General features: G+C 40.2%; 1 protein-coding gene across 7 annotated transcripts in view; it reads right to left on the bottom strand.

Moving 5' to 3' along the window:
• INPP4B (inositol polyphosphate-4-phosphatase type II B) overlaps positions 1-22,304 on the bottom strand; it is a 394,186-nt gene that overhangs the window by 264,434 nt on the left and 107,448 nt on the right. For 3 of the 7 annotated variants that reach the window (XM_060246718.1, XM_060246711.1, XM_060246713.1), the window contains exon 1: positions 4,320-4,430. Coding sequence is in view for 2 of the 7 variants with exons in the window: in XM_060246716.1 (XP_060102699.1) it covers positions 4,320-4,436; positions 9,046-9,164; positions 19,746-19,790 (281 nt within the window). In the remaining 5 variants the exon portion in view is untranslated. Of the gene's footprint in view, positions 1-4,319; positions 4,437-9,045; positions 9,165-19,745; positions 19,791-22,304 lie in introns of those variants that run through there. The other 4 variants (XM_060246716.1, XM_060246717.1, XM_060246715.1 and 1 more) reach the window with 3 other exon arrangements.

Below are 22,304 nucleotides of genomic sequence, written 5' to 3'. Positions count from 1 at the left end.
GTGCCCTCCAAAGTTTAACAGGCACTGTTGGCTGCCAATAGTAGACTTCCCATTCTTCTCTATGGGATCAGAATGCTACATATACCCTAGCTCAGCTTTGCATCCTGTCCTATGTTGGGTGTTGGCAGTTAGACAGGGAACTTGTTAAAAGCAGAGCACATTCATTTATTCCTAATTGTGAACACCTCTCCCTTGGTGGGGTTTGGGTATTAGGTGGACTCAGAGCTCTAATCCATCCCATCTCTCTGCTCATACTGAACAGAGGGGCTTAGTTCTGGATGCCTTGGCTGAGAATCAGCATTTATACCCTCCCACCCCTCCTTATTGTGAATACCTCTCCCCTAGTGGAATTTAGGTGTTAGGTGGACTCAAGACTTTGAGCCACCCTGTCTCTCTGCTCATGCCTAGCAGAAAGGCTTAGCTACTGGGTGCCTCAGCTGAAGATCCACACACCTCACTGGATTCCAATACTTGCCAGGGGTTTCTGCCAACCATCCAAGGGGTTACTGTCAAAACTCTGGGGATGTTTGCCTTTCTGACCTTCAGAACCTGCTTTTGGGAGTGGCCCTGTCAATTCAACATATGTTTCCATTCCTTTGCTGCATAGAACTTATGAGTGCTCTGGACCTATGTGTTTCAGCCTGGGGTGTGCGTGGGGGGGACTATGAGAGTTGTGGGCATGTTTCCCTTGTTTGTGTTGTGTGGCCAGGGTGCCTACCAAGCTGTTGTGAAGTTACTTTGGGGAGCCTCTGTCAAACCTCTGGCGATGGTTGGTTCTTCAGAACCTGCCTTTGCAGGTTCTGAACCTTTTGGTTCTTCAGAACCTGCCTTTGCAGGCTTGGAGGGGCTGTGAGTGTAGTGGGGATGCTTGCTTCCTTCCAGCATCTGGCTGGGGGAGGTCTGCCCAATTGACTTTTCCCTGTGAGCTTTGTGTCACTGGCTTGTTCCTGAGATGTTCCACAGACTCCTATAACTGAAGCTGTCTTTTCCAGAAAGAGCACTGGGGAGACCATTTTTTGAAGATCCATAACGAGGACCACAGAAATGTAATCCACCCCCAACTTGGGGAGAGTGTAGGGGACAGGGTAAGGTTCCTTTTGTGTTTGGGTTGTGTAGCTTGCAGGGATTCTATTCTATACAATTTTGAACCTGCACCTTACATTTCCTCCAAAAGCATTTTCCTGGGGGCATGTTCATTGGGTGGGGCCATAACTCAAACCCCTGAAATGCAATCTACACATAAATTGGAGGGTACATAGAGAGCATGCAAGTTTGATGTCCCTAGCTTGCACAGGGTCAGTTCTGTACACTCCTGAACTGATGCCTGCCATTTCCCTAGAAAGCACTTTTCTATGAACAACTTCTTTGGGGGGCTGTAACTCAGACCCCGTAAATCCAATCCTCACCAAACTTGGAGGGCTGGTAGAAGAGAGTCATCCAGATATCTCCTGCAAGTTTGGTGTCTCTAGCACACTGGGGGAGTATTCTACTAAATTATGAACCTCTTTAGCTGAACTACGGTAGTTCATCTGGTGCCTAAAAGTTGCTCACAAATCAGTCTTGCTGCAAACCATGAACCAAAATGAACAGCATTTTCCTGGTTTGTGCTCATCCCTAATAAGTACACTTCCATGGTCTGTTCTTATTCAAGTGGCTCTACCTTGAATGACACAATACATTAGTCAATGTTCTTCAGTCATTTAATAATTGCAATGTCAGGCAACTCTACGACTTCACATTTTGTTATTTTAAATTAATTGAAGAGAACTTTATGATGCCACCACATCAGGAGGTTAACCTTTGCATTTAAAAAAGTTTCAATATTTCTAATCCCTGTTTTCTAAAACAATGATATAAACAACTGCAATGTTAAGACAAAATTCATCTATAACATTTTTGAGACAGTCTGACTCAAGTCAGTGAAACATAAAGTAAACTGGCTTATGGCAATATGGAAGAAAATATTTGTGATGTGGAAACAGATGTCAGCATAGATTTTTCAGAAAGGTGAATCTCCTACTGTCTTCAGTGCATGGTTTCATCTACTAATTTTAAAATTATAGTTGTAATCTATACCAAGAGCAGGATATTTTTTATAAATAAACAAACCCTGGATTCTGAAATAGCTCCATTGCACCAATGGGATAATTCCAAATTTGAGACTTGTCCATTCTTCTGTTTCACAAACGGAACATTTTTAATCTCTGCTATTACTAATTACAACTGTTTGTTGTTAAAGTACCAGTTTCAAAACAGATTATGTACAATATGCTTGAGCAGTGGTGCTCTTTCTTTTGCTAAATAGTCATACAACAGATACCACAATATAATAAAGTAAAATGTTATGAAAACAACAGATACTCAGAATATATCCAGCCAGAACAACAGACCTAGCACAATTTTTAAAAAATCAAATGAGGTTAGAATTGCCTAGGTGTGTGATTCTATGTGTGAACGAGAGTAAGAGAGACTGATTTTGCACCAAATATGCAGGGATTAAAAAGTAGTGATAAATTCGTGAGTAGTGATCAACTTTGCAGAACCTTGGATTGCCACTTTGCTACTCCAGGAAACCTAAATCCATCTGCCTGAGCTACTTTTTCAGGAGTCAGACCACTGGCTAGACGAGGCTCTTTTTTGTAAGCTCTTGGAGGATTGGCTACATCGGGGGGGGTGTGGCCTAATATGCAAAGGAGCTCCTGATAAAATTCCACCCCTGGACTAGATACATGCAATAGCTCCATAACAACATTTTCTGCCCCTACTTCCCCATGTACTTTCTTCAACCTTGCCTCCTAAAAATGCAAATTCAGCTCTTATTCCAGTAAAGAAGCCTCAGAAGAATTCAGGTATGGCTACATTAGCAGTGATATAGGGAGGAACATGATCATATGTGCCACATCATGCATCAAGTAACATTTTTGGCCCTAAATCTTTATACTAAATCTTGGACAAAGACTATAAAGGTTGTGCCATTATGATTTAGTCTGACCCAGAGGGGTTTTTTTTAATTTAAGGAGATCTTTGCCATTGTTTTAAATCATGCTCCCAAAGTACCAGCAGAAAGTTGTCACAAAATGGCAAAGCACTGAATGTGTTGCCATAACTCCAAATCAGAATTCAAGTCATGAAGCTCTCTCTCTATCTAAGAAAACGGTAGGATTGAGGGCTCTCATCTTCAAAGTGTGATTATCAACAACTCTTTTTCAGTAAATAAGAAACCTTGTTCCCATTAAGGCTTTTGATACTGGAAGAAGAGTCAATGGATCGATGCCATATGATCCAATTGAAATGAATTAATTCTAAAAAAAAAGTATGCATCAGAAAACATTTCTCAAGTAACAATGGAATATTCTGCAGTTGATTATTTACAATGCCTTGTATCAATAAAATGGGAAATCAAATCTAACACTGAGTTAATACGTAATGACAAACCATGTTTGTTTGTTAAGGGAACAGGGTTTGAAAATCCTTGGGCTTTAATACTCCCTCTCCTTCCTTTCATACATTGTTTGGATATGAAAGATTCCCTTGTCCACAACTAACCAGTATGTTGTGATTTATGAATCAGATAAAATTACTAGATAGGCAAATTAAGATTCTAAACCATATTAAACTGTTGTCTGGAAACCTGGTTCACAGGCAAAACAACAAACCACAGTTCCGCCCCCTCCCATCCAGTTTCGATGTCAGAGTAACTATGATTTCTTTGGTACAAAGCGGTCTTTAATATCCAAAGTGCACATGAAAGAAGATAAGTGGAAAAAAATCTTAGGACTTCCAAGTTCCTGCTTGAAAAATTAGACATTAAAATAAAACAAATGCATGACCTTTAAAATACTTGGTAGATATATAGTAGTATGAAGTCCTATTTATATATACCACTTTCTAGAATCATGATTGGAGGCAATTAACAATCTAGTTCTGTACACAATCTATTTCTCAATGTTATGTAAAACATAGAACTTCTTAGAAGAGATAACAAAAGGCCTGCAAGAATGGGAGTTACAATATGAGAATGACTGAACCACAGATTGATTATCCTTCTCTCATACCTCTAGGAAAAGGCTTCTAGTTATGAATTTCTAGCTAGAGTAATCTTCTTATCTCCATCTATTCCACATGCTAGCAGCCACCTTTAACAGAAAAGCCACACCATCTTAACTCTTTCTTTCCTGGTAACACCCATTATATTTCAACAGGAATAAAATTACAACATTCAGTACCTTTAAGGATGGCCAAGGCTCAACAGCAAACCATTAAAAGACCAATGACATTACCATGCAATATTTTAACAAAAGAAGCAACAAGGCATTTACCGTGTCTTGAGATTTATCCTTAACATCGTAGACTGTTAGTTTTATTTTTGTCTCCTCATAGATAGGGTAATCCCGTGGGAACGTCACACCAGTCAGAAACAGTGGATCTCTTGTTCCCTGTATAGCAGAGGCACATAGTTCAGACTTAGCAAGGTAGCAGCTGTGCAACGTGCTACATGCTGTTATAGACAATGACACAGAAACTATGGGATTTGCAAAGGCAGTGCTTCTCATACAGTAAACAGAGATGTGGCCTGCCAGTTGTCAAAGTCATAAACACAAAATATAATACCACAGCAAATGCTTACTCAGACTGAAGATAGATGTTTCAGGACACAGAAGCAGAGTATGTGACCACTAACAGCCTCAGGCAATTGTATCATTATAGATCAAAACTCTTTAATCAGGAAGAGCAATTCATTCATTCATAATCTGAACCAGAGGTGTCAAAGTAATTTGTTACAAGGGCCAGATCTAACATAAATGTCACTTTGTTGAGCATGCCATAAAATGTAACACGATGCAAACAATAAATGACATCAGAAACCACAACATTTAAAAGACCAGGGGGGAACATTCTAAACTTTGAGGACATTCAGCCGCTGACCTAAGAGTAGCAGTTCTCCTACAAAGGAATTTCAAAGGGAGATTAGAAAGAGAGACTGCTGAATTGCAACTGATAATGAAGCTAAAGACAATGCATCCTCCTGGACTGGACTGAGATCTATATTTCATGTTTCATTACCAATGCCTGCTGTTGTCATTTGACATCTAAAATCACTCCACTCTCCAAGTTATAAGGACTGATGGATTTACATTTTAGCTATATTTGAAGAAGTAAGCAGTGACTCACAAAAGCTCATATCCTGCCACAAGTTTTGTTAGTCTTTAAGGTGCTACTGGATTCTAGCTTCTTTCCACTAATAAATAGGGTTGCCAAGTCATTAGCTTCCTGGAGCAGGGAATTTTCATGCATGCAAAGCATGCACATGGTGCAATGACATCACCCAGAAGTGACATCATCAAAATGGCGGTGCCCATGCAGGGCCGCTCTAGGCATTTCTGGGAAAACTCTATGGTTTTCCTGGACACTCTAGCCATTTGTGAGGTAAAAACTCTATGGTACCTATTGTACCATAGAGATTTCCCTCCCAAATGGCTAGAGTGTGAGCCGGTGGGTTAGGAACCTCCTGGGCGAGGGATTCCCCACCCAGACCGGGGGCTTGGCAGCCCTACTAATAAAGATTGCAAGGTTTCTTTTCTTTTTTTCTCTTCATCTGTTAGAACGCAAGAGGGAGATCCCTCCAAGTGAAATAATGTGTTGATTTCAGACCAGGCAAAATTCACTCAGTGCTAGTGATGATAATAAAGCAGAGGAAAACGGTGCTCAACATGTCAAAAACAGAACATATAATGAGGGTATGATGTTCCAACCTAGGATCAGTGTAGGGGTAGAACATGAACACCTAGTTTCTTTAAATGAAACTAAGTCTTCAGGGCCAGATTAATTGCATCCAAGGGTTTTAAAAGAGCCTGCGGATGTAATTTCTGAACCTCTGGCTAGTATTTTTTGAATTCTTGAAGAACAGGAGAGGTGCTGGAAGATTGGAGGTGGGCAAATGTTGTCCCCATCTTCAAGAAGGGGAAAAAGGAGAATCCGGGTAACTACCGACCCGTCAGCTTGACATCTATTCCTGGAAAAGTTTAAGAACAAATAATCAAACAGTCAGTCCTGGAACATTTAGAAAGGATAGCTGTGATTACTAAGAGCCAGCGTGGGTTTCTCAAGAACAAGTCATGTCAGACTAACCTGATCTCTTTTTGAGAAAGTGACTACTTTGCTGGATCAGGGAAATGCTGTAGACATCGTTTATCTTGATTTCAGTAAGGCTTTTGATAAGGTTCCACATACTATCCTTGTTGACAAGTTGGTAAAATGTGGTTTGGATCCTGTTACTGTTATGTGGATCTTAAATTGGTTGACAGATCGCACCCAAAGAGTGCTTGTGAATGGTTCCTCATCCTCTTGGAGAGGAGTGACAAGTGTAGTCCCTCAAGGATCTGTCCTGGGTCCTGTTTTGTTCAACATCTTTATAAATTATTTGGATGACGAAATACAGGGAATGCTTATCAAGTTTGCAGATGATACTAAATTGGGAGAAGTTGCAAATACAGACGAAGACAGAAACAGGATACAGGATGACCTTGACAGGTTGGAAAACTGGGCTAAAGCCAGTAAAATGAATTTTAACAGGGATAAATGTAAAGTTCTGCATTTAGGTAGAAAAAATCCAATGCATAATTATTGGATGGGTGAGACTTGTCTTAGCAGTAGTATGCGCGAAAAGGACCTAGGGGTCTTAGCGGACCATATGCCGAACATTAGTCAACAGTGTGATGTGGTGGCTAAAAAGGCAAATGCAACTTTGGGCTGTACCAACATAAGTATAGTGTCCAGATCATGTGAAGAGATGGTATCACTTTACTCTGCTCTGATAAGACTTCTCCTGGAGTATTGTGTTCAGTTTTGGGCACCACATTTTAAGAAGGATATAGACAAGCTGGAACAGGTCCAGAGGAGGGCGATGAAGATGGTGAGGGGTCTCGCCAAGTTCTATGAAGAAAGGCTGAAGGGGCTGGCCATGGTTAGCTTGGAGAGGAGGCGGCTGAGAGGTGATATGATCACCACCTTCAAGTACTTGAAGGGCTGTCATTTAGAGGAGGGTGTGGAATTGTTTTCTGTGGCCCCAGAAGATAGGACCAGAACGAATGAGTTGAAATTAAATCAAAAGAGTTTCCGTGTCAACATCAGGAAGAACTTCCTGACTGTTTGAGCAGTTCTTCAGTGGCAGAGACTCCCTTGGGAGGTGGTGGGCTCTCCTTCTTTGGAGGTTTTTAAACAGAGGCTAGATGGCCATCTGACAGCAATGAAGATCCTGTGAATTTAGGGAGAGGTATTTGTGAGTTTCCTGCATTGTGCAGAGAATTGGACTAGATGACCCTGGAGGTCCCTTCCAACTCTAGATTCTTTAGTATAGTAAACAGTGCAAACCTAAGGAGATATAAATGGGTTTAGAAAGGTGTAACTATGCTAAGTATTGCACGTAAGCTTGTAAACACTGGACCTTTAATGTTATATTTTCATTCACCAAAGGAAAAAAAATCTAAAGTCCCTGAGTCCAGGAAGTAGATGGTTTGTGATTGTTGGTTAGTTTCTTTTCTTTAATAATACCAGCAACATGACATCAGATGCTTGAAGAAGTAAAGCAAGAAACATTTGTGTTAAAACAATTCCATACTAATGTTTAAAACAAACCATTTCTCCCTGAAATCTCCATGCAGGAAGGTCAAATAAAAATGTAGCAATTTTTATTAGCTCTTCTTGATTCTTAAAATGATCATTTTTTAAAAAGTAGCAATATTTATGAGGACATTTATTTTAATTTTGGAAAGCTAGTATCTAAACTATTGAAGTCTTCCTTAATTGTTTTCACTAGTATTAAGTTTCCCCAATTGTCAGCAAAATCTGCCTGTCGCAAAAGCAAAATTGTTAACTGCTGCAAATGATGAGTTATGTCATCTCCCAGTATTTATACTATTATTGACAATCTCATTATAGGCTGGGGTCCAAGGAAATAAGCCACCAATTCTGCAAGTCCAGGGGACTGTGGAAGTCTCTCTTAAATAATAGTTGCCTTTTCTAAATGACAAACTCCTTTTTAAAAAACTGGATGACTTCCAAAATTGATTTTCAATACAGCATGGAGAGCTAGTATTCAACAAAAAAATTAAAAAAAACTCTGCTCAGAAAGTCTAAAGTATCTCATTGGACTTTGGCCATCGACGGTTATCATCCTTTTAAATCATGATGTGGTAGTATTGTTGAGTGGCATAGAAATGGAAAAATAAAATACAAATAAATAAACAAACAGCCAAAGCTTGAACACACACCTAGAGGACTGTCCAGTATCCCAGTAATAGGAAATGATTCACCATGAGCATGAATAATCTGTTCCAGCCAATCCAGTAAAACATGCCAGACTGTCTGCATCAAAACATCCTGCTGTTTATAGAATAAGTTACCCTTTTAAGACTGCTGAGAGTTCAAAATGTGACAACGAGATAACCAGTCACAAGTTTTTTCAAAAAGCAATCCTAGGATGCCTAGAGGCAGCCCACTTCAATTATTAGAAGTGTTTCCATGGAGATGTTGTACTCTTCCGCACTGCATAAACCAAAACTCTTTAAGAGATAAACTGATGACAGAAAACAGGAACCTTGTCTCTCCAGTAACATTCTGATGAGACGAGAAAAGAACTGTATGCTTCAATATGAACTGCAATAAGCAGGGGCTATAAATACTACCAATAAAAAGCAGCATGCATTTTTTCATGAAGTGCAAGGTGCGAATCAACCAACAACAAAAACTTGAGACCAGAGTCCACAACAGACTTCTTCATCAAAAGCTTATATTTTATGTTACTTCAATATTTTTAAAACAAAGGGAAAGCAATACTTTTCCAGAATTTTTGAGGCTGATATCTGAAACAAGTGATTTTTACCCTTTTTTTCTGAAAGAACTTTCTCCAAAAGCCAAGCACTGCAGCTGTTTGCATCAGTTAAATGCCAACAACAGCTTGTCTAACTTTAGGAAATGAAAGAAAGATGAAAAAGTAAAAGACTGTTGTTTGGTGACTAACAGTGATGCAACAAAGGAAGAGCTCACCTCCACAATTTCTGTGCTTGAATATCTAGCTGACGTCTGTTCCCCTGGATGCACCACTGTGATCTGCACAAATGTGTTCAGCTTCCGATCACGAGTAGGAGCTACTAGATCTTTGCATGCTGAAAATGACACAAGAGGGGAGGGGAGAGGAGGGGAGGGGAAACAAACTGTAAAAGCAAATCACAGCAAAACCTTTGCTCTATGGCAAGGCAAATAGAGTCATATTTCTGAGTTAAACCTCTAGAGACTTGCAGCTGTGATTTAGCAGAGGAAGTCCATTGGAAGTCTCTTACAGAAATAGGAAGCCACATGTTGGAAGCTAAATAGAGTTTTCATTTCCACTTTGTAGTCCCAGGGAGGCTTGTCTGCAGAGCCTCTTCAATTCTTGCATATGTACACACAGAGATGTTCTAGGATCCTAGCGGATAATTTCACAACTATCACATAATTTGCCCTGAAAACAGCTCAATTTATTCATCTATTATTGAGCAAATTGCGTAGTACGTGGCAGTTGTTGATTACACTAGTTTGTGTGTCATTATAAAATTTCTTAATGGAGATAATCACCAGGGAAAGGCTCCATTTTAAAAACAGGTAACATGCAACAGTGGTAATGACTCACAGGCACTTGCCAATTTTATTTTCATGCATGAGTCATACAGTCATTTGTAAGCTGGTTAAGCATGCAACCAGGCATCTTTTCTCATAATAACACTTTGGTAGCATAGGAAATCATTCAATACAAAGCATGGACCAATTCTTGGTATCTAAGCATGCATTTTTGTAAGAAAACTTTAAATGCTGAACTGGCACACGTCACCTGTTTCTTTTACAAGCACCACCTCCACTGATGCAAGAGGCAGGAGGGCAATTTCACACCATTGCACCTGCTTAATGCAGCCCCCAACCCATGAGCCTTAGAACCCAGGGAACCAAGTTTCCTGGGGTAAGAAGGGACTGCCAGGAGAGAGAGAAACACGGGAATGGGATTCATTATTACCAGTAGTTTCTGTGACCCCCATCTGTGCTTTGTGCTTTAAGTTTATTAATTGTTTGATATTTGCATACAGGTATAATATACTCAAAAGTTACAAATAAAGAACAGTTCTACAGAACAAAAATATACCAGGAGGAACATACATTTTCACTCCTACCACATAAAAGAAACACATTTTGCCTAAAAATAAGTGAATCAAAATCTGGGTTTTCTATTGCAAGTTTCCTTCTTTCACGCACTAGTTCTGCAGAAATCCTTATGAGCTAGGATATGATAAGGCAAAAATCAAGTTACTCAAAAGGTAAATCAGAGCAGCATTTTATGACCTTTCATTTAGAGTAAAACTAGGGCTTTTATTGAGCAGGAACACACAGGAAAGCAGTTCCACCTGGCTTGGCATCAGGGGTATGGCTTAATATGCAAATGAGTTCCTGCTGGGCCTTTTCTATCACAAAAGCCCTGAGTAAAACAGACTTAGGAACGCTGGTGGTCTTGCACTCCATGGCAGCTGCTGGTAGGAGCCAAAAACCTGGGAAGGCAGAGCTTAAAACTTTTCTTTTTCCCATAGTAAAAAACATACTTCAAAACTTTTCTCAAGGAAGCTTTAAATAAAAACAAAATACTTTCAGGAACCCCAAATTCAGTTTTTTAAAATCAGCATAGTATGTGAGACCAGACATGATTCTTAGTTATAATTTTTGCAATACTTAGTCTCTTGGCATTTTTATTGCATTGCAATTATAATCATTTGCTCACCATCAAGAGATAATGACAGTAGCCCAAAGCTGCTATCTTATTAATTGCCCTAAAAAGAATTTTTACCTGACATTCTAAGGCCAATCCAAACTGCCAAGATACTAATCATCGTTCACAAATCAATGGCCTCCATGAGCCCTGAATGTCACACTCAAACAAGGTTTCTGATCCTGGCAACCTCAGTAGAATGTCATAGTCTACATCAGTCTTTTTAAAGGTCAAGCTACATTTATTTGTTCATGGTGGAATATTGACCAGGCTTAAAATGGCTTACATCTCTACAAGGTCTATTTTCATTGCAATGTACTAAATAATACACAAGGTACTTTCAGTGCAATATACAAACACAGTATTTTAAAGAAATAAATTTATGAAATGTAACAAAAATATAAACAGACAGCTCTGTCATCATCAATTCTCTGGCTTGGATCGCTGGCAAAGGTGCTTGTTTTTGTACACAGCTAAGTCCCTGGTTTATAGCACCAACCCAGATGCACCGTCTCATTGCACTGCTCACCCTTCATGAGGCTTCCCTGATCATCATGTGTGACTTTTGGGGGCCCAAGAAAAGCCATAGTGGCAAGGTGATGGGAAAGCTCTAGGGTATGTGCCAATCACCACTTGAATGAAAACCTAATTTAGTAAAACTGTTCTGATAATCTTGATTTATATTCAATTCTGAACATGATTTGCAAGTCTCTGTAGTTTCACCTAGGATTTATTTCTTCATACCAATCATATTCTCGATTATAATTTAACATACTTTTTTATATTGTAAAGCATTTACTTGCAGATACTGAAAATGCTTTTAGCCATTTAGGGTGCTTCCTCATAAAGGTTTTGTTCTGGTTTGACATCCAAGACAGAGCAGGGCTTTTTGGAGCTTCCACACAACACCATTCCCATCTAGCTATTTTCTGTATTTTCTCTTGAATTTCTACAGTATTTCCCAAACCTGCTTTGGTGCAATCTTTATGGAAAGCTCTAAGTCATCGCATTTTTTGTATGCTTCATAGATGTGCTTTTTTCCAGGTCCCACCCACATAGCACTATGTATCCTGACTCAGCCCTCCTCCTACACAGTTGCCATACCACCACAGGACGGCTTTAAGAAATATCAATTGAAATATTGCTAAAGCACTATAATATCAATATACTGACTATATCCTATGAATTCCCAACTTTCATTTTAAAAGAAAAGAATATCGCTTTTCCCCATATGCCTCTACAACAAAAGGAGCTAACCTACTTAGTTTGTTTTTTTTTAAAGCAAGCTGGAGCTCAGATATACTGTTTTAACATTAAAATGCTACAGTGATATGTTAACTGACTTTTTTTAAAGAAACTTTTGTGGTATGGGGAAGGAATGGCAGCCATGGATGGGGACATACTGAAGAAGGGAAAGTGTGGGCAAAACTGCTGTATGGATGCCCTGTTGGCAAATGCCTCTGCATTCAGAGAGGCAATGAAAACTACATAGAGAATCATTGCTGTGCAGAAACAGCTTCAGTGAGGGCCAAACTATACTTTATGCTGAGGATTCGTGATTGGATCTCCTGATGTACAAACAGCTGCTGAAGGGGGAGACAATTTTAATGAGAACTGTGGTTCTGGGACATTAGAAGCTGAACCCTTCCCCCTGTGACATTTCCCTGACTGATTCCTTCCTAAGACCCCTCTCTCCAAGCTGCTATTGGCAACAGTAAAGGGGGAGAGGAGAGACAACACCCCAACAATGGAAAACAGCAGCTTATGCCCAGGCAAAAGGTTAATGCTGCCCCAGTACCATAGACCTGATCAAAATCAGTCTAATTCCTGCCCAAAAAAGTGTTTTTTATCCAGGGGTCATTTTGTAGAAAAACAGGTGGTGGAGCTTATCCAGGGATTGTTATGCAATGGACAAGGAGGTGGAACTCTCAGAAAGGTTCAGGAACTGTGCTCCTGTGAGCTCCCACTGAATCAGAGGCCTGTTTTTACCACTCAGAGACCACCACTGTAGCTTCACCCTGAGTTTCAAATTCTCAGATGTCTGGTACAGTTTACAATAAATTAAAACTTAAAAGAATATGGCCCTTTTCACACTTACCAGTGCAAACCAGAAGGGAGTCAGTATTGTGCCGCTTGCAGTAATCCGAGACAGGGATGGGAGTTTTCAGACACATGTTTTTTTTTCCGGTAGGGTTCCGTGATTGAAGCGAGCCATTTCACACTGTTCTGCTCTTATCTCGCTTCCACCAGTGCCAGCCGTTTTTGCCTGCTGGCTCGCGATCTCCAGCTTATTTTTTTTTTTGGAACGTCGGGCTAAGATCGCTATAGCGACGTATCACAACAGCAACACCATAGAGATGGCTAGGCTCTATTGAGATAAGTTACCAGGTTTCAGCGGTGGCGATATCTGGCATCTTAATGGAGCCCAGGCATCCCTATGGTGATGCTATTGTGATACGTCGCTATAGCGCTATAGCGATCTTAGCCCGACGTTCCAAAAAAAAAAAAAATGCCGGAGATCGCGTGCGCCGGCGGGCGAAAAAGGGCGCGAAAACTGCTCCCGGGTTAGATACTGGACATTTCACACAGCACCCCATAGCGATTTCAACCCGGAAGGAGGGGTTGAAAAGTGGAAGAAGCTGCTCTTTGTTTGTAACGACTCAGGCACCCCTCACTACTGGGACAGCTGCGGGAGTGTGTGAAAAGGTGAGAGTATTCCGGTAGCAGCCAGTTACTGAATCGGGTCTGTCTGAAATGCCAGCAGAAACCCGTTACTGTTCAGTAACTGACCAGCTTCCATACCGGAATACATAGACTGTGTGAAAAAGCCCTATAACAAGCAATAAGCACTCCTGATCACCAATAATTTAACAATTTGTTTAAATAGTGGTGAAGCAAAATATATAAAATTACAGTGACTTAAATAAGCATAATTCTTGAGAGAAACTGGCACTGTCTTATTCCCTTGGAAGTCATTTCCATCAAAAAGTCTGTTTTCTCATCCTGCAGTAACTAGGGCTGCCAAGTTCCCACCAGGGGTGCAGGATCCCCCGCCCAGGAGGGCCCCAACGCACTGCAAGGGAGCAGGCTACCGGGAGGGATCCCCACCCTGAAAAGCCCCATCGGTGCATGCCAGGGACATCACACTAGGATGCTATAGGACTTGCGCAAAAAAACTCTATGGTACCATGAATCCTAGAATGTTTCCTGTGTCCCTTTTCAACCAGAGTGATGAAGGGTCTTGGCAACCCTAGCAGTAACAGAACATATTATGATCTTGAGTTACAGAACATACAGTAAGCATATGCAGGTCCTCTCACATGTGGGCATCCAAATGATCGTTTAAATCAAGCAGAGCCTACTCATAAGCAGTTTTCAACCAGCTTAACTTTTCAGACACATTCTTTTCTTTCTTTTATTAGGCTAACTTCAAATTACAGTTGTTAAATCTACACAATATGAATTGATTTAATGAACTCACACAAGCAACAACTCTGGGGAGGGGGAGGTTTCCAGTGGGAAAAATTACAGCCCCAGTGGCAAGCTGTACAGAGAGCTTGATTGCCTTGGAGACCACTATTAGTTAACAATAGGAAATATACAGTTTACTTTTAAGGAAGGAAAATTGCAAACTGCACAAGCAGTTGGATAAACTGAGCAAAGTCTGGGGGAATTACATGCTTTTGATTTCATCAGATGTTTCAGATATTTGCTAAACATTGGAAAAAACAATCTAAGGAACTACAATGCCAACAGTAGAAAAGTAGAAGGTACAGGTCTTTTTTTTAAAAGCAGGAACTCCTTTGCATATTAGGCCACATACCCCGATGTAGCCAATCCTCCAAGAGCTTACAGGGCTCTTAGTTCAGGGCCTACTGTAGATTCCAGGAGTATTGGCTACATGAGGAATGTGTGGCCTAATATGCAAAGGAGTTCCTGCTACAAAAAAAACCCCAAACCCTGAGAAGGTAGATACCTCACATATATGCTTGGAATTTCCCTTTCTGCTCTTCACTTTCCATACACATAGAGGAACTAAACTGTCTCCAAACGCAAAAAGCTTTTTGCTTCTAGCTCTTACTATGATGACAGTGTTTTCAAGCTCAGTAATTTAAAATTCAGAATTACTAATGTTCATTTCTTCTTTCACTACCACCCCAACGCAGACTTCTTCTTCATGGGTCCATTCCTTTCACTGATTTAATTTTTAAATCTAAGGTCTTTAATGGACATATTTTATATTTGTGAGCTACTCAAGGACTCCATTTTATACTCATAATTTACCAAATGAAAGGAGCTTTTACAAGCCACTATATTAGCCCTGTAACTACAAAATATGTTTAGTTTTAAAATATATTGATATAATATTACACAAATATCTTAATCACACTGTTATACAGAAGAAAACTCAGAATTACCATGAAGAATAGACTCAAAAAGGAGCTGCAGCTAATCCTGATCCCTTAAAGAAAATAAAAATATTTATATTTTTGCCCATAACTTCTATCCTTTGGCAGAAAACTGTATAGCTTTCACAGCTGCAGACCTTCTGGCTTTCTAACTGTCTTTGCCTTTAAAACATGAGGTCCTAAGGCTTATTTTTAAACATGGAGTATATGCGTGTAGGGATTTACTTCTCAGGCATCCTTGCTCTGTTGCCACACTCACAGAGGTGTTTAAATTGCTTGCCTCCTTGAATCTTTCTCTCAGTGTTATTTTGCTGGGGCTGCAACACTTTGCTGTCACTCCCAGTCTCTGGCCAGTTTCCTCCCATTCCTGTTGTGGCCATTTAAAGGTAAGATGGCCTAAATGCAGCAACGACCTAGTGTGACTTGCTTGCAGTTCCAAGGCTTATTCAATGCAGCATGGTGACTTTGTTGCTTTGGAATGTGCAAGGCTATAAGTAGAGGTGACTAGATCAGGTGTTTTGTCAACTAAAAACTATTAAAAGGGATTGACATTCACATGGCTTCTCTGGAAGCACAGTAGTTTAATGAACCATAAACTTGGCTTGACTAATGTTGCACTTTCATTTAAATTTCTTTTCTTTTTCTTTTCCAAGGATGAAACCTATTTTTAATTAGTATTCTGTAGCCTTGACCTTTTTAAATCAGGCTTTAGGTCTGACTCCAGGGCAAAGGCCACTTTAGCAGCTCAGGCAGATTATCTTCATGGCCAAGTTGATATAGGAATTCATCCCTGCTATTTATATTAGATCTTTCTGCTCCTTTTGGCCACAACTACACCACTGAAATGCCCAGAAGACAAAGGTACTCTTATGCTGTCCAGTATTCAAATCATTTAGATCCTTTCTAATCAGTTGTACCTTATGAATGAGAGTAGGAGATGCAGAATAAGATACATGGAATCTACAGGGGTGAGAATGAATGAAAGTGCAGTGTTAGTCAAGCCAAGCTTATGATTCATCCCTAAATGTGATCATACGCAGTTTGGGAATGGGTTTTGTACATTACCTTGACTAAATTGTCACAATCTGTCACCTCTGTGCTAAACCAGTGCTTGAATGCAGTGGTCAGGTGGCTGAGACAGAATAAATGGATCTAGATAAGACAGAGATAGTACTAGTTGGGAAGATCTCTGCACTGAAAGAAACAGTTTTCTGCTCCACTGATGGATGTGCAGTTTTTATTGATGGACTCACTTCATTTTAACTCTTCACTTAATCAGAAAACAAAACATGTGTTCTCTTGCAGCTGTTAGGGATGCCAGCCTCCAGGTGGGACCTGGGGAATCCCTTGGAATTTCAGCTCATCTCCAAATTACAGAGATCAGCTTCCTGGGAGAAAACTGATGCTTTTGACGGTGGGCTTTATGGCATTGTACCCACTGAAGTCCCTGTCCTACTCAAGCTTTGACCCAGAATCTCCAGGCATATCCTAACCTGGAACTGACAACCCCCCATCTGCCACCAGCAGAACACATGATTTCAAGTCAAGTAATGAGTTAAATGAGTGATTACAGATTCCTAGAGAGACTTCTAAAAGTGTCAATGAACCTGTGCGATTTAAGCAATTAGTCACAACCAACAGGTTTTATCCTGATTCTTCCTTTAGTGTTGCCTAACAACAAAATGATGCAGGATGGCTGCCTAATTTTCTCAAGTCCTGGAGCACCTCAGGTACTGGGAATTTGTGTATCCCCACTTTTCTCCCCCTTGCTTCCAGTAAGCAGCCCTGAGGTTAAGATTTTTTTTCCATTTAAGAGACTGCTTTCCATTTCATATGCAAAAAGTGCACCGGAGAAAACTAAGGCCCAGGTTCTACTCTTAAGTACTGACTCAGCACTTCAGGAAATGCAGTTAAACACAATATATTCTTCCTTGTTTGTACAGAATGTCTTGTCCCAGGATCATAGCTTCTGCCTGTAGTGATGCTGCTTTAAAGTCAAAGAGTAAGGAAGCCAAAAGGATGTAGCAGATGGTCAATTTGTCAGGAAAATGCATTCATCAGCAGAACCCCCTGCTACAGAAAAGGTCCTTTCTTTATAGTTCAAGGAATGGAACATATACTATGACATGAAACACCTAAACCAACAGAACTGGCACCTCTTATACAACTCAGAGGCATATTGCACTCAGTCAATGGAATCCAAAAGTCTTGTTGAATTGATTTCAGGGCAGCTTATGAAAAACAGGCCAAACAGAACAATTACAGAAAAATTCTGCATGCTGGAAGTAGTGCTGAAGTAATGTAATGCATAATAAGTATTTCCTAAACCTCTCCAAGTCCCTCTCAAGTTTGCCTTTCTTTGTCATCTGTATCATCAATTCATCTCCTTTAGTCAGAAACCTAAAGTTTGAGTTTTAATTTAAAATACAATCCCATTGTCTGGTATACCATTCCACACAACTGTGATAAAAACACTACCTTTTAAAATAGTGAAATCCCAACTGTTAAATAACTTTTAGGCGTAAATATCCAAGAACACTTTATGAAACAGATTAATTGTACATGCTCAAAATATATCCTTCAAATTATATTTTTTTCTAATGAGTAAATCTAGGTAGCTGAGTCTTTTATTCTACTGGATCTACAAGAAACCTTTTTTTTCACTTTCTTTACACAGAGCTTTTTTTTTAGTAGGAATGCACAGGATCGCAGTTCCGATTGGCTTAGTGTCAGGTGGTGTGGCCTAATATACAAATGAGTTCCTGCTGGGCTTTATGTATATCTGTAAAGTCTGTTCAGATTCTTTGCTGTTTTCTAATCTTAATTACGGTAGTTCAGGTTAGAATTACTCAACAGAAAAGCACAAACAGATAAACAATGCTGGCTTGGATGCATAACACAGGATGGGGAAAAAAACCTATCTTTACACAGTAGGATGTTTGCTTATGTTTCCAGTTCAGAACATCTGTGTTCTGCTGCTTGGACCACTTTGTTGCTCCTAACCTCTCTTGCTCCTACAGCAATAGTCACCACCTTGTACATAAGCAGATATATATCTTGATGATTTGTTGAGAATGAGTGCCAACATAGCAAGGAACCTACAAGAATTTGAGGTGCAATGTGCTATATCATATTTCCCAGTCATTGTTAGCCAAGTATAGACTGTTTCAGTAACTGCCTGACTACTTGAGAAAGACCAAAAATGAAACAAGGTACCATCACAGCAGTGATAGCTGGAAGACAGAAGCAGCATTAGAGAATCTCCTGTCAGAGCAGAGTTAAAATAACTGAATGTGAGGATTGCTCAGTTCCAAATTATCTAAATTAACTTTATGGTATGACTTAATTCTGGGCTTAACTCCTCTCATCAAATCAATATGGTATTTACAGATGCATTTAATATAATCATATAAGTAACAATCAACTGGAAGATAAATGCCTAAGTGAGGCTAAAGGGCTTAGAAACCAAGTAGACATCTTTAGAGGAAATAGCTACATGTTTTGAAAGCAATGGAATTCAGTTCAACAAAGCAAAGATTATTTTTTAAAATGTACGTTTATCTTATGCAGTGAAGCCATATTCAGCAAATTAGTATGCTTGACTGACTGAACACTTTTAGCTATGCTACATGCACCTGAATAAAGAATGGCATGTACTAATTAATAAGATACATGATCCCAGAAAGACATTCTTTTTCAAAAAAAGAGACACTCCAGAAGCTGTTGTAACTTGGAATTAAAATCTTCCCTTCAAAAATTTTACATGATTGTATTAATTACTACATTAAATGTTTATAGTTGAATAAAATACGAATAGCATAATGGTTAAAATCTGTTAAGTTTTCCTGTCCCAGTTTTAAAATGTTAATTCTTTAAGAAAATGCTGAGCCAGTTCATCAGTAAATATAACACAAACTACCTTTTCTCTGTAGAGCCCCGTGGCGCAGAGTGGTAAAGCTGCAGTAATATAGTTTGAGCCCTCTGCTCACGACCTGAGTTCGATCCCAGCAAAAGCTGGTTCTGGTAGCCGCTCCAGGTTGACTCAGCCTTCCATCCTTCCAAGGTCGGTAAAATGAGTACCCAGCTTGCTGGGGGGAAAGTGTAGATGACTGGGGAAGGCAATGGCAAACCACCCCATAAAAAGTCTGCCGTGAAAACGTTGTGAAAGCAACGTCACCCCAGAGTCAAAAACAACTGGTGCTTGCACAGGAGACTACCTTTACCTTTTCTACAAAAAAAGCCCAGCAGGAATTCATTTGCATATTAGGCCACACCCCCTGATGTCACCATTGTCTCATACAGAGCTTTTCTGTAGAAAAAGCCCAGCATGAACTCATTTGCACATTAGGCCTCATCCCCTGACACCAGGCCAGCTGGAACTGTGTTCCTGTGAGTTACTGCTCAAAGAAAGCCCTGTCTCTAGATACTTTTATTTACAAGGCTATGTTACAGAGGACTATGGTACAGCACTTGCCGATGACACTTTCTAAATTGGAAAGAGAAATCCCTGGTATAACCTGAAGTCCATATGAAATGAAAAATTGTCTTACCAAGACTGAATTCCAGCTTTGGTTCACTGGCAGTGCTCTTAAGACCTGTTATAAAAAATAAATTAAAATTAAAATCTTTACAGAAAAAATCATATACTAGTATTTTCTTTCCACTGACAGCCAGTGTGGTGAGATGAGACCGATTGTTAAAATAGCAGCACAAGACCAGAATCAAAATTCTCAATCAGCTACGAATTTACTGAGTAATCTTTGTCTAGGCACAGATCTCTCAACCTAATGTACCTGACAAGTTGTTGCAATGATAAAATAAGGTGTGGGAAGACAAGTATGTGTACTGCCCTCAGTTGCTTTGGCGAATGGAATAGTAAAATGTAGTATGTATTGGGTGCAAGTACTAAATATATCACTGAGGAACTTGGTCTACCAAAGTGGATGCACAGTTTTGTAAGGTAGCAACAAAAGGATAAATCCATCCTTCATGTATTTATTAATTTTAAATCCCATTATGCTTTTACATAATGGCTGTATGCAGGGCTTTTTTTTCTGTGGAAGTCCACAGGAGCGGAGCTCCACCTTGGCTGGCCAAGGCTCCAGCTAGCTCAACCCCTCATGCAATTGCCACATGCTCCCAGGCCAGGCGTTGTGACCTAATATGCAAATGAGCTCCTGCTGGGCTTTTTCTACCAAAAAAACCTACGTAAGAAAACTGCAGCTATTTATGTCCTGTTTCTAAAACACACAAAACTATCTTTCAGTGTGGGGAAAATGTATACTTTAAAAAGCAGCAGTAGTAGTTGCAGCACCGGTACCCATATATAACAGTGCACCAATTCTACCTCAGGACTTGGAAGAATGCCCCAAAGGGATCATTACTCAGTACCTGTGACCTCCTTCACAACAAAAGCCCTGATGCTTATACTCAGAGACCTTGACTGTGTAATCTGAAGGAGAATTTTACCCTTCTAAATAGAGAAGAGCCCCTATGAATCTATCCAAAGTTTTCAGACCACTGACTCTAAAGCTGAAGTTCTTCAAACCTGGAGCTTTCTGCTGTTCCTTTAAACAGACTATATTACATTAGTTAATACTTCACTAGAAAGGTTGGGCAAAGGTTAGATAAGATCATCTGACTGTACTTCTTAAAAACTGTAAATGTAGCAATAATAGCAAACAGAACAACACAAAAATTTAACCCTCAGATTGGTAGTTGTTGGGGGTTTTTGTCAAAATTATTTGTTTTACTTTTAGCCCATCATTATCCTTGAAAGGGCTGAAGGTGGGCTCCAATATTTTAAATATATTTCTCAGAATAAGTCATCTAACAAAGTCTGCGTATACAATGGAGGAAACAGCTTCAAACAACTAGAGACCAGTCAATATACAATCTACCATAGGCAACAGCTATTAGCTAAATATTTGTAACTAATACACCTCAGACCTCTACTTGCTTCCACGCAAGAATATTTAGAAGTGCAGTCTTAGTGAAGTCTAAGGCCACAAATCCTGAGAGACAGCTAAGCCACACAGCCATTGAGACTCTGGAATACCTGCCTAGGAAAACAGGCTCACTCACAGTCCATATCACAAACTGGTATCATAACCACCCAGAAGAAGCACTGCTGTCTGGAAAACCTGCTGTGCACAGAGTTAATGGTATTGCTGTGCACAAAGCTACCATTACTAGATGATCAAAGACAAAAGCACTTTACATATGGTGACAGTTTACAGAGCTTCTAGATTTTCTGGTTTATTTAATTTCTTGACCTGGAAAAACTGAATGGTTGTGAATCACAAACAAATATACAAATATACAGACCTTGAAGCTAGGAAACCTTATGGTGAGTCAGTCTCCCACCCCAGGTTTCCCTCTGTTATTTGAAAATATTAATTATATAACTTCTTAGGTTGTGGTGTAGAGATTAGAGTGTTAGCATCTAGGAGACTGTGGTTCAGATCTGCCACAGAGGTAGGGTTGCCAAGTCCTCTTCATCCCCCAGTGGGGAACATTCATGGGCGCAATGCACCCGCGTGACGAAATGATGTCACGTGGAAGTGATGTCATCAAAACGGCGGTGGTGGTGCCGGTGCGGGGCCACTCTAGGCATTTCCGGGAAAACTATGGTTTTGTACCATAGAGTTTTCCCAGATGATCTAGCCATTTGGGAGGTTAAAACTCTATGGTACCTACTGTATCATAGAGCAGGGGTGGCCAATGGTAGGTCTCCAGATGTTTTTTGCCTACAACTCCCATCAGTCCCAGCCAGCGTGGCCAATGGCTGCGGCTGATGGGAGTTGTAGGCAAAAAACATCTGGAGAGCTACCGTTGGCCACCTCTGCCATAAAGTTTTACCTCCCAAATGGCTAGAGTGTCTGGGAAAACCATAGAGTTCTCCTGGAATTGCTAGACCGGCCCCTCATGGGTGCCGTGATTTTGATGATGTCACTTCTGGGTGACATCATCACATCAGCAACACGGGGAGGTTCCCCCCACCGGCCCAATTTTGGCCGGCGTGTTGAGAACCTCCCGTGCAGGAGATTCCCCGCCTGGACCGGGGGCTTGGCTGCCCTACACAGAGGCTTGCTAGGTAACTTTGAGCT

The sequence above is a fragment of the Heteronotia binoei genome, chromosome 9, assembly GCF_032191835.1.
Source record: "Heteronotia binoei isolate CCM8104 ecotype False Entrance Well chromosome 9, APGP_CSIRO_Hbin_v1, whole genome shotgun sequence".
NCBI lineage: Eukaryota > Metazoa > Chordata > Lepidosauria > Squamata > Gekkonidae > Heteronotia > Heteronotia binoei.
The sequence above is the reverse complement of the archived record's forward strand: the minus strand, read 5'-3'. Positions and strand labels throughout refer to the sequence as shown.